This window comes from Propithecus coquereli, unplaced genomic scaffold, assembly GCF_000956105.1.
Source record: "Propithecus coquereli isolate 6110/MARCELLA unplaced genomic scaffold, Pcoq_1.0 Scaffold403, whole genome shotgun sequence".
Classification (NCBI taxonomy): domain Eukaryota; kingdom Metazoa; phylum Chordata; class Mammalia; order Primates; family Indriidae; genus Propithecus; species Propithecus coquereli.
In genome coordinates this window covers 1,070,692-1,083,861 of record NW_012149764.1, presented here as the reverse complement: position 1 = coordinate 1,083,861, position 13,170 = coordinate 1,070,692, and the positions used below count along the sequence as shown (strand labels likewise).

General features: G+C 44.1%; 1 protein-coding gene across 1 annotated transcript; it reads right to left on the bottom strand.

Annotated features, from left to right (window-relative positions):
- Window positions 1-954: 954 nt before the first annotated feature.
- Window positions 955-12,653, bottom strand: KCNV2 (potassium channel, voltage gated modifier subfamily V, member 2). The gene is made up of 2 exons (XM_012652882.1): window positions 11,117-12,653; window positions 955-1,550 (listed from the first exon to the last, which is right to left on the bottom strand). Exons 1-2 carry the CDS (start codon window positions 12,491-12,493, stop codon window positions 1,269-1,271), a joined length of 1,659 nt encoding a protein of 552 aa, XP_012508336.1. The 5' UTR covers window positions 12,494-12,653; the 3' UTR covers window positions 955-1,268.
- Window positions 12,654-13,170: the final 517 nt, after the last annotated feature.

Sequence of the window (13,170 nt, the reverse complement as noted above, 5' to 3'; positions counted from 1 at the left end):
CAGTCATGCCCCCAGACAAATTTGACAATCTGCATGGCAAGCTCCACTTTTGGGGTAATCTCTGTGTGCTCAGTTCAAGTGAACCTTTAATTTTCAAGACTTTAATTTCCAGTAGTCTCATGGAGGGGGAAAGGAACTAAGAGGAAAAGGTTGCAGGGAGAGAAAGGATCGATTTCCTGTGGGCACAGGTTTTATAACCCACAGACAGCCAGGGCAGAGGGCCACACTGATTTAATTCCCTTTGTTCAGTTCTTGGGCCAAAGCAATTTTCCAAAAGGCAGGGTATGCTTTTTTCCTTTCCTGGAAAGGAGAGGAAAAAGAGGCCTGAGGTGGTGAGGACAGTGTAAGGAAGGGCTCCTTCAGTGGGGAGAGGATTTATACATTTAGGCGTGTTTCACAGGTCAAGTGTAGGGGCTCCCATATTAAGTCTGGATCAGGGCTTCTCAAGTTGGGCACTATTGGCATTTTGGGCAGGGAATTCTTTATTACAGGGGCTGTCCTGTGCATTGCGGGATATTTAACAGCATCCCCAGCCTCTGCTTGCCAGATGCCAGAAGCCTCCTTTCTCCTCCCTCACAGTAGTGACAATCAAAAGCATCTCTAGACATTGCCAAATGTTCCCTGGGGAGTAAAACTGCCTTTGTCTGAGAACCACCAGTGTAGAGAATCTTAGAAAATGCCCACTCAATTTTCTATCATTTATTGAGCATTTAAAAATATTATCTCCAGTCCCCACACTCATATTACAAGGTAGGTGTTATTACCTACATTTTAGGATTGACGAAACTGAGGATCAGACGATTAAAGTCAATTGCGCAATATCATACAACTGGTAGATCTGGGATTCTGGTTGAGATTGATCTAACTCCAAAGCTTGTATAGTTCCTGCTGTAACACTCACTCTCTTTGGAAAATCAAGACTATTTTTCTTTAAGGAAATTCTTCTCAAGTCAATTCAAGTCCAAAACTATTTATTGAGCTAGATGCCATGAGAAGCTACAGGAGAAATCTAAGCTGTTGCTCCTCTCAGGTTTTCAACATCAGTGTCATTGGGAAGGTCAGACCCTCAAGTGCCACAGTTATAGAGCAATATGAGGCATTTGTTGGGGCCAAAATGAGCATTTCTAGAGGCAGAACTTTGTGAATGGAATGCTCTTTGTGTATACCTGCTTCACGTGTCTCTTTTGCTGCCAATCCTGATGATTAAAAGAAAGGGGGGTAATAAATGAAGCCTTGGAGTTCATGGAATCTACCAGCCACCTGTCCTACTAATTCTCTTGCCGGGGGGTGGGCTGCGAGTCGCTTCCAGCCAAACACTCGGCCATCTTCTTTCTGGCTCTCTGCATGAAGTTCACCTTTCCCCTCTCCCTGCGGATGGCAGTATACTCATAAGCCTTGAGCTTGCTGTAGTAATCTGAGAACTTGTTGTAGAGGATGGAAATGGGCATCCCGTTGAGAATGATCCCAAAAGCGATACAGAGGAAGGCAAAAAGCCTGCCCAGGTGGGTCTCTGGGTACATGTCTCCATAGCCCACAGTGGAGATGCTCACCTGTATAGGAGCGAAAGCAGGAAGGAATCATTAGCACCATGAGGGAGAAGAAAGGGAAAGAAGCAGGCAGGGAAGTGTCTTTTGTCTCCCTACAGGTGCACGTGGGAAATGTAATGGCTGCCCACAGAGCCAGCTTTAGGAGGTACCAGGAAGTCTGCCTGTAGGACCTGTGTCCTGGAAAGAATACAAGCTATGGAGCTGAAAGACTTCGGTTTCAATTCTGCCTATAACTTATGCATGTTCTTATATACAACATAGGGGGAAATAATACCTACTTGAAAGAGTCATAAGAAGCATTTAAAATAACATTATGTTAAGTTCCTGGTGTAGAACATGCTGAGTAAATGTTGGTCTTTGCCTCGTCCCCTCAGCTGAGGCCAGCTTCAGGACAGAGTGTCCCTGGGTTTGCCTACATGATGGATATATTGGAAAGAGCTTGGGCTTAGGATCAGGCCTGGGTTCAAGTCTCGACTCCAACCCTTTCCAGCTGAGTGACCATGTGCAAAACATTCAGACTCTCTGAAAATTACCACCCGACTCTCGGTATTCTTGTGGAGACTAAATAAGAAAATGAACATAAAGCACTTAACCCAGTACCAGGCACACGAAAGGCATTAAACTTCTCCACTGTCTTCCTCTCATCTTTAAAATGGAGGCAATTATACTTCTCAGAGTTGTTACGTAGTTCAAATGCGAGACTTTATATGAAGGTGCTTTAATTGCAAATGTCTGGAGAAACGCTCTCATTATTTTTCGAAAGGACTATCGTAGACATCACTGACCAAAAATATGTTCACCGCTGCATGAAATACTTCCTATCACTCTTGTCACATTGATTTAAATCCCACTAATTGGAGACTTATTTAGGTTAACAAGCTTCTGTTTTAAAATGCAGATACCCGTGGGACTAGTTATCTGTTAGTGTAGCCAGAGAAAACCCTGGGAAAATCCCCTGGGTACTGTTTTTTTATGCTTCATGTACTCCCTTTGATCCCCAGGGTATTGGTTAAATTACTAGAAGCCTTTTAAGCAGGGCTGTTACTTACAGTTGTAGAAAATTTTGCATTGCACAACTCCAGGGGGTGCTCTTTGCTTCATGGGTTTGTGTAGTTGTTGCCACAATTTTCCTTTGTACACTTTTCCTGGCAGTAAAATGTACAAAGTCACCCTGTTGACCCATGCTGAGGTGGCCTTTACCTTAGGAGTGTAAATGTTTTTGTTTTGGTGACGTAAGGGTTGGTTTGAGCATAGTGTGGTTGGTTAGAATGAAATGGAGAAGTGAATCAGCTGGGCTAATCTGGGGGACTGATGCGAACCACAGCTCCATCTTGCCCGTGGAAAGGGAAAGGATGTACTTCCTCTCTGGCGGGGTCAGATGACGCACCACCTCTCACTGCTCCATCTCTGGCAAGAGAGCTCCTGAGAGGTGTGCGGCCATTTCTTGCAGTGGTGGAACACAAGCATCAAAGAGGCTGGATGGTGTAGATGAGGTGACGGAAACAGGGAGCATGCTAGACTTAGCGAGTCTAAATCCACTTTCCAGCTGAGTGAGTTGGGCAGGACATCTAAATTCTCTCTGCCTTGGTTTCTACTTTTGACGTGTGAGGTATCTATGTCACAGGGTTGTTACAGGAATTGAAGGGGTGCCTGGCATAGGGCGCGTGAGCAGTAGTGTTAGTACATATAACATGTAGGCAAACCCAGGGATGTCCTGTCCTGCAGCTGGCCCCAGCTGAGAAGAAAAGACCAACATGTATTGAGTACATTCTACACTAGGAACTTTACCTATGTTATGCTTATTAGACCCACAGGCTGTAGAAACAGGCTCCTCTCTGACTCCTGAATGCCGTGAGAGGGAGATTGAGTGGGGTGCCCTCTAGCTCTAGTATAGCATCTCCTTTTCCCACCTTCTGGACCAAAGGGGTGTGTGAGGCAGTGATACAGTCAGATCGTGGGTTAATCTTCAAGTCTGCTTGCGCGTGCATATCTTGTCTTTGGTCCCACTAGAAGTAAAAGAACTTGAGTCGGATCTCTATCCAGGTGTGTGCACTGAACAATAGTTTTCATATGTCACTAACATCATCAGTCACATCTCTGTATGAACATTTAATTCAGCTCGATTTTTCCCTAGAGGAGGCCTAAAAGAAGGCCTAAAGGGAGTTTGGATGTAGGAGTGAGTGGCAGGATGGTGTAGTTCTAAAACATGAAAGTCCAATGCAGAGGCCTTGGAGGAAACCAGTCACTCAAGGGTCCAGGATGTGGGGTGGGAGAGGGCAGGAGGACAAAGCGGAAGGAAAATAACGAAGACAAAGTGCTGATTTTAAACTTTTGATCAATCAGTCCCCACACTGGCTTTGCTTCAGCCTCAACTCCATTATTTATTTATTTATTTTTGGCTGAACTTTGAGTCAAAAGTCAAAAGCAAAGAGAATTGGCTTAAAGAAGAGTAAATATTTGATGTGCATAATATGGTCCAAATATTTTTGTATATCTTGGATCTCTATTTTTGAAGAAAAGATCTCTTCTGCTAGAAGGCTGTGTGTGATTGGTCCTCAAGAATTCATTCAAAATGTACAGTTAATTTATGTGTTGTCTGTTTTGTGGATAATTTGATTCAACGAGTGATCTGTTTCTTGCTCATTTGCTCAGGGAGGAACTCAGGATTCCTTGGCTTTAGGGAACTTTTTCTCCATGTTCCACAGGCCAAACCATTTCTCCCTAGATGGGCATTAAAAGCTGAAGGCCCCAGATTGACCCGAGTGACCTCAGAGTGAGTTCTCACATTAGCAAGAGTTGGATTGGGAAATGTGACCAAAATTTCTGCAATCCATCTTAATATCCTAAAAAAAAACTGGCTAGCTCAGCAACTCTGTAAACTAGAAACTTACCATTCTGCTGAAGACTTACATATTTTCCTTAGCCTTGGGTCCCAAAGCCAGAATGTGACCTTCCCCTAGCAGCTCACTCACTAATCAGCAAATCCTGATCTGCCAAACATTGAGATCAAGCATCAAATTTTTCTCTAAAACTTCAGAATACTTAGATTTCTCATTTAACAAGCAATGCTTGTCTTCCTCATAACAAACCAGGTACAGGTTTAATCTTGGCACCCAGTAGTCTATGCATCTAGGAATTATCCTAGGGAATAAAAATGATTTATCAAAATAATACCCCTTCTAGTTTTCCTAAAGAATTAGAGGTAGTGAAGATGAACCCTCTTTGGCTGAAATTATTACACACCTCGATGCGTGCTTTCCTTCAAAGGATTCAGAGTCAAAGGCTATACTCATCCATGCCACTGTTGCAACAAGTATATTTGGAATTCCTCTCTTGGATTATAATCTGCACAGAAAATTCAGTGGCAAGACCTTGATACAAGTGGCCATATCTGCCTTGATGGTTAACTCTAGGTGCCAATCTTCAACTCAAGTGTCTTGACTATTTTAAAATATTAAATCTAGCCTCAAAAAGGTAATGATTTAGCACCATTACAAAGAAGCAAATGGACATGTCACAGGCTCTGAAGGTAATTCCTCGGTGGAATTCAAAGAATGTTTTGATCAGTGGAAGCGCTGTTAGAATGAGGTCATGGGTGACCATCTTGACGACAGCAACAACCCTCATCTGTATATTAGAATTCTGACATGTATGTAAATGGTATGATAAGGAGGGGGGTGCGCACAAGTTAAAACAAGACCACAAATGCAAGTTTGAGATCTATTCATCTATCCGCAGAAAGGTACACCATAATGATTCTTCCACATCCTCGGCTTACTTGGTACTTCTCCCTCCCCTCTATAATTCTGTCATGTTCCACTCAAGTCATTGGTGACCAGGAAAAGCATACTTCAAAGACACAAAAGGGTACCACTCTACAACCAGGAATCTACAAGATCAAAAGTCCTAACAGTGCCTAAGAGCCTTTGCTCCATTTATAGCTCCTGTGCTATTTCTGAAAGAGCCAGGACAACTCAAACACCTTCTGTGCCAGCTATTTACCTGTTGTCTCTCAGTCCCAAGCCTGATTCCCTTCTGTGCTCTTTCTTGTAATTCTGTGACTGGGAGTATGCAAACTGCGTTTCTCAGATCCCCTTCCCTGCCGTCTTCTGGTTATGCTCTGCCAATGAGAGACACTGACAGGACACTGGAAGGTGGGATTAGGATGTAAGGGTCTCTCTTGCTGCCTCTGGTTTCTGCCATCATTTCTGCAATAGCAGCTGATAGCTATGGCTCAGGCATTTTTTTGGCACTCCTGAAAGCAACCTCATGGTGCCAACTTAGGAGTCCTTGCAACAGCTGCACAGAGGCGGCTGCTCTGTATGCCTGTGTTGTGGTAGCACTACCTTCTCGTGTTTATTCTCCCAATTTTAAGGCCAGTAGCTGTTCTCTGCAATTACCAATCTCTGGATTATCTCAGTTTCCCATTTTTGCTCTTCCGGTCTTCTAATACCCATCTATTTCCCTGTATCAAATTTCTCTGTTCGAAATACCACTGTGGTGTCCATTTTCTTTACTGTAACCCAACCAATTTACCATCCAAATGGATCTCCTCCAAGCAATCAATCAACAAGAATACATTTCAGTGATCTCGTGTCACCTATTTGCCAGGAAATAATAACATACTTTAGGAAAACAAAGATGGGACCAGCGTCTCTGGGACACAATTATCTGGTGCGTTAGCTAGAGATAAATTTTCTGAGAAGCTTTTGTTAGTTTCTGAAGCAATGATTTCATGCCAAAGTTTCCTGTTTGGTTTCTACAGCTTTAACTAGCTCTGGATAGCTCAGAAGAAAATGGTTTGTATACCACACAGGGAGCCGTGCCATGCATTTCCCACTCCCAGGCAGCCTAGAGAGCCCCAGAATGACTGGAGCTGCTCCAGGCGTGGGCCTGTTTGCACACTCAGCAGCTCTCCCATGATGGAACAGCTGACCCTTCTGTATTTTTCAGTTTCTCTCTGTTCCCCAGGAGAGAAGGAATCATTTCTGTTTTATTTCTCCCCAAAATGAATCTGGAAGCAAAGGTTATTGCTTCCATGTGATAGAGACTATCAACTAGTCATATAAAGTAGCTTCTATTTATTGCAGACTTACTACAGGCTAGCATTTTACATATGTTTCCTATTACATTAGTACACAAATAACCTCCATGTGACAGACAAATAAGACAGGTCCATCTTATATCCTAATACATGAGCCTTTGCAAACATAAGTGTCCATGAGGGATTTGTTTTGCAACTGTAGGAAAATTCACAACAATGCAAATTACTGTATTCCTCTTAAAACCTTTAGTTGAATTATAGAGGAAAGTTGTAGGATCCTTGGCATAGAAAGAAGAAAGATTTTTAAAAGTAAATCAGACTTGGGGTTGTCTGAAAGTACTAAAAATACATAGAAGAATGGATTAGAGAATGTCTCTAATGTTGGGTGAATATTCCACAAGGGGCAAAGTTCTGGAGTAGCAGAAGAAAATATCATATTTTTCTTTACCTCATCTTTAAATTTCAATTTGTGAGTATATGTTTTCTGATGTTTATGTCTGAGTAGTAGTATATTACTACAGTAGAACAATTATATTATTGGACCTAATTCTTTCTATCTTCCTGTAACCAAGCTCCTTGCCAGATAACTTTGCAGCATTTCCTAACCTGCCCCACCCCTTGACCAAGTATGACCACGCGACTTCCCTTGGCCAATGGGTTCAGCAAATCACATGAACAGAAGCTTATGTAGTGTTTGTGTGATTGGGCTTGCACTCTCCCTCTTCCCCTTTGCTCAAGCCATGGATACATGGCTGCTGCAGCATTGGAGACATGTGGCTTAGTCTCTCCCTCCATGCCTGCTGACCATTAGGCATGTGAATGAGTGACAATAACTTCATGAATGAGAAGAGCCTTCTAGTTGAAACTAAACTAAATGCTGACTTTTAAATTCATAAGCTAAAGAAATGCTTGATGTTTTAAGCCATTGAGTTTTGGGGGTTTGTGACGCATCATTATTGTGGCAATAACATAATTCATTTATAAACACATTTATCATGAATATGTGCTCAGAAATTTTAAAAATTATGAGATGTATGATCAATAAAATGCTTGGAGACCACTGGATCAGAGTTACTTTCAGGAATCCTCTTCTCAGATTCTTTTTTCTTTTTTTTTTTTTTTTTTTTGAGACAAAGTCTTGCTCTGTTGCCCACGCTAGAATGCCGTGGCATCAGCTTAGCTCACAGCAACCTCAAACTCCTGGGCTCAAGCGATCCTCCTGCTTTAGCCCCCCCAGTAGCTGGGACTACGGGTGCACACCACCACACCTGGCTAATTTTTTCTATTTTTAGTAGAGATGGGGTCTCACTCCTGCTCAGGCCAGTCTCAAACTCTTGACCTCAAGCGATCCTCCCACCTCAGCCTCCTAGAGTGCTAGGATTACAGGTGTGAGACACTGCACCTGGCCCCAAGATTCTCATGTCTGTTTGGTCATACATATTTAGGTGAGTTTCTTCTCATCATTCAAATTCTATCTCAATGGCATCTTCCGCAAGAGGGCTTCTCTGTACCGTCAAAGGTAGACTCAACCACCAGAATCACTCTCTGTCCTATTATCCTGACAAGCCACACCAATTTCTGAAATTCTCATCTGTCCGTCTCCACTAGAATATAAGCTCCACGAGGGTAAGAACTTCATCTTTTTTTTTTTTCTTCTATCTCTCTGTACCTAGTGTTTATAACACCACTTGGTACATTGGAGGTGCTCAAACTTCTTGTTCAATGAATGAATAAGATTGATTTTGGTGCGTTACATGAAGAATTGGTCCTAATATTTTGCATCTTTTCACTTTGCATCTACATATAGGAAACAAGGCATTTTTTTCACCTTTTTTTTTTTTTTTGAGACAATCTTACTCGGTTGCCCCCGCTAGAGTGCAGTGGCATGATCATAGCTCACTGCAACCTCAAACTCCTGGGCTCAAGCAATCTTCCTGTGCCAGACTCCCTAGTAGCTGGGACTACAGGTGCATGCCACCATGCCCAGCGAGGTTTTCTATTTTTAGTAGAGAACTGAAACAATCCTCCACCTTGGCTTCCCAGAGTGCTAGGATTATAGGCATGAGCCACTGTGCCCAGCCTGTTCACATTATTTTGACAGTGTTCTTTTATCTTTGTTATACTGAGAATGTGGACCTTGGTACATGTTATGCAGTATAATTAGAAGTATAGAGAAGAATTGGATTAATAACATCAGTCCTGGGGAATACAGTAACTCTAGAATATTTGAGGGGAGTTGTTTCTATTGCTTTCATAGATTAGTTTAGAAACAAATACAAGTTGTCAGTCTTATTTGTAATGAATTTTACTGGTTAATAAAAGGTAAGGTGGGTAAATGCGAAGGTTAGAATGTGCAAAATTTGGCCTGTGAAAATATTGCCTAGTACAGATAATGGCTACAAAAGAAAACTCACCTTGCTAAAAGCAATAATTGGTAAACTTTGTTATTGATTAAAAAAAACTAAAAAACTGGTGATTCAGTTTCTGTAAAAACTTATGGAAAACATTGATCTTGAGTAAAATAATTTCAGTTAACATAAAAGGTATAATCTGAAAGTTTTAAACTTCATTATACATAAAACAAAGCAGAAAATGGGATCAATTGGTATTCAGAAAAATTTTAAAACTAAAAATCCAATATTAGTAACATAATTCTTATCAAAATATTTATATTAATATGGAAAACATTGATCTTGAGTAAAATAATTTCAGTTAACGTAAAAGGTATAATCTGAAAGTTTTAAACTTCATTGTACATAAAGAAGAAAATGGGATCAATTGGTATTCAGAAAAATTTTAAAACTAAAAATCCAATATTAGTAACATAATTCTTATCAAAATATTTATATTAATATACAAAAGGTTAAAAAAAACTTTTGTGGGTTAAAGCTGTAGTATCAAGGAGTCCACTAGGTCCAGTGCCTGTGTATGGTAGCCTTTTAAGATATTTGGATGGATGGAAATTTGACTCTAAAACTTTGTATTATATCATCAGCATATGGATTTGCTCTTTTGCCTTCCTGCTTTAGTCACCTCCAAAGTAAATGTCATTTGCTGGGGACAAATCATCCTTCATGAACTCCATCTGTACACATGGTTTATCTACTATGGGGACGACCTTTCATCACTTGGAATATGATCAGAGGAGCAGCATTTGGCTGGCTCATTCGGAAGAGCCTAACGTCATCCCATCACTGCAGAAAGCTCACAAATCCTGGTGTGTACATATAAGCTTTCCGGTTTCAAGGGAAGGAAGACTCATCGAACTGTGGACCTCTACAGGTCCAACCTCCTCTTTTAGGAATGAGAAAACTAAGAACAGGGAGTGAGGCTTTACAGTTAATTATTCAGGGTCATACTTAATTATTGGCAGATCTGGGACGAGAATCAGGTTCTCTAAATCTTCCATCAGGCTGCACTACACTGATAGTAGCCCTGGGTTGGTTTGTCTCAGAAGTTCACAACAGACTGCTGGTTCTGACAGACACAAAGTTAATGTTGAAAATATCTACTTTCTAACATGGGAAAACTGGTTATAATTGCTGAATGCTTTAAAGGCATTACAAACAATCTACTTAAAAGAAAAATAAGGAAACAATACATCTAATTCTTTCCTAGGTATATATGCCAACTTAATCATTGATCTGAGAAGACCCATTTAGCATGTATTTCCAGGGATTCGTCTAGCGTACTAGAAATCGATATTTGAGTAAATGGCATAAATTATAAAAAGGCAAAGATAAAAATACCAAGAAAACTGTGATAAAAATAACTAATATACCCACTGCATAAATTAAGCAAGACACGCAAAAGAACTAAAACTTAAAAGAGACAGTGCCTGAGTGGAAAGGGCATGGATTTTGGAATTCGGTAGGTTTGGGTTTCCTGGCTCTGCCACCCCTACCTGTGTGTCTACACTCAAACTCTCTGTACCTCAACTTCCTCTACTGTAAAATGGGGCAATAATATTGGGTCCTGAAAGAACTTTAGTGAAGTTGGAGCAAGTTTCAGTTTTAGATGCTTCTTTCCACACTCAGATTAGACTGGAACCAGAGGCCATGGAATTTCAGTTAGGGTCGACATCGTTCAGCCAGGTCTCACTTCATTTTCTGTGTGAATCTACAGTTTCCTTCAAAAACGAAAGCCATTTCTACATTTCTTCTAAAAAAATGATACTCATAACCATCTCACAGGGTTGTGATGCTGAAATGAGACAAGCTTTATAAACCATTTAGTACACCGGGTGTTCAATAAACGGTAAATGATAGTAATGATGATGAACCCTCCTTTAAAATCTGCCTGTCAGTGGTTTAAGACTAAATCTAGATGTGGAGATTCCTAGGGCCGCGTCAAACTCGGTTTCAGAGATTGTCTCCAGGCCTTTGACATCCACTGCCATTTTGTGAGCGGCACGCAGCGACTGGGGAAATGGTCAGAGACCAGAGCTGATAACCCAGGAAAGGGAGGAGCAGCATTCTGCCCGGACGGGGAAGAGGAAGGGAAAGCCCAAAGTCTTGGGACTCACCGCGGCCCACCACCAGGAGTGGGGGATGCTGGTGAAGTTGGTGCCTGGCACGTCGTGTTCCACGGAGTAGACGGCTGCGGAGAAGGTGAAGATGCCCATGGTGATGAAGAGCATGAGGCAGCCCACCTGCTGGTAGCACTGGCGCAGCGTGAAGCCGAAGGCGCGCAGGCCGGTGGAGTGGCGCGCTAACTTGAGGATGCGGAAGATGCGCATGAGGCGCATGATGCGCAGCACCTGGCCCACCTTGCCCACCCGGCCCATCGTCTGGCCGTGCTGCTGCTGGTCCTCGCCGGTGAAGCACTCGAGCAGCAGCTGCAGGTAGAGCGGCAGGATGGCCACCAGGTCCACCAGGTTGAGGGCGCTGCGCACGAAGCGCCGCAGGTCGGGCGTGGAGGCGAGGCGCAGCAAGTACTCGAGCGTGAAGAAGCCGATGCACAGCATCTCCACGTGCTCCAGGATGGGCCGCAGGTCTGGGTCGCCCGCGTCCTCCTCTGTCTGATGCTGCTCCTCCTCCACGGTGTTGAGCGCCAGCGCCACGACGGAGATGAGCACGAAGAGGCTGGAGGCCACTCCGATGGCCTTGGCGGCCACCGACGAGAAGGGCTTCTCCATGAGGTTCCAGAGGCGCCGGCGCTGCGGTCCGTAGAAGCGCATGTCGCGGAAGAGCTCCTCGGCCTCCTCGGCCTGCGCCTGGGCCCGCAGCTCGCGCTGGATCTTGAGCTGCTCGCTCAGCTCGTCGCGCCGCTCCTCGAAGCAGATGCGGCAGCAGCGCGGCGTGTACTTGAGCCGCACGCCCCAGTAGCCCAGCTCCTCCAGGAAGCTGCGCGGGCACAGCCCGTCCAGCACCAGCAGCACCCCGGACACGTAGAAGTTGTAGACCAGCTGGAAGACGGCCGGGTCACGGTCGAAGAAGTATTCGTCCGTCCGCGCCTCGTAGTCGTCGCACAGGCTTAGCTGGCGGCTGCGGCTGGTGGAGGTGGCCAGGCGGCCCAGGCGCGTCTTGGGGTAGCCGACCAGCTCGCAGTAGTCCAGCCGGTAGCTCTGGCCGCCCACGTTCACGTTCAGCGTGGACCACTGGGCCGGAGCGTCGGTGGCGTCATCAGGCTGCACGGTGGTGACTTCTTCTGGCCTCTGGTCGTCCTTGGCAACGTCATCCTTCCACTCATCCTCCTCCGCCCCATCCTCGTCCTCCTCGATGTAGTAGTTGTAATTGCCCTCCGTCCACGGCGGGATGCTGGCCTGGGAGCAGGAACGGCCCCCCACGGAGCAAATGCTCCGGCGGTGTTGGCTGCCCCCTTCTTGGGGCGCGTCCTCGCTCTCCGTAGCATTCCAGGGCTTATAGCTCCAAGACCTTCTCCTCTCGCTCTGCTTCAGCATAGCTGGGGGACGTGGACCCCTTGCTTTTCTGTCCTGGCTGTCGTAGGGCCCCTAGCCTGCTCACGGCCTCTGGGAAGATGGATCACGTGGCCTGCGCTATCTCAGAGAGAACAAACTGGACCAGCATACTTAGGGTCCTAGGCGTTGCCACAGAGCTGCCAGACAGCACGCGAGGTCTGAACACAGTCACAGAGGGCTGTCGGCTGCTCTAATCTTGCTGATGGGGAAGATGCAAGTGTTAGGAGGGATTTAGAGCCTCTTAGCCCATTTTCTCCCCCTCTCCTCTGTGACGTAGAGGATGATTATGTGGTCTTAAATCTCTAGATAATCAGAAGGCAGTGGAGATTATTGCTAATAAAAATGTTGGTCAACCTTGCTCTTAGGAAGTGCTGCTCAGTGTCTGTGTGCTGAGATGAAATCAACTGAATTAGCTATAGAATACGGAGGCTTAATTATTGAGATTGCAGACTGATTCTGGTTATTAGCCTTTAATTGGATGTATAGCTTGATAATATTTTTTCCCATTCTGTAGGTTGTCTGTTTGCTCAGTTGATTATTTCCTTAGCTGTGCAAAAGCTTTTTGATTTAATCAAATCCCATTTATTTATTCTTGTTGCTGAGATTGCCATTGGGGTCGTCTTCATAAATTCTTTGCCTAGGCTGATATCTAGAAGAGT

Coding starts and splice junctions, on each gene's coding strand:
- KCNV2 (XM_012652882.1), bottom strand. CDS start 12,493: ATGCTGAAGCAGAGCGAGAGGAGAAGGTCTTGGAGCTATAAGCCCTGG. Junction 1,551..11,116: donor ACTCCTGGTGGTGGGCCGCG/GTGAGTCCCAAG, acceptor GCTCCTATACAG/GTGAGCATCTCCACTGTGGG.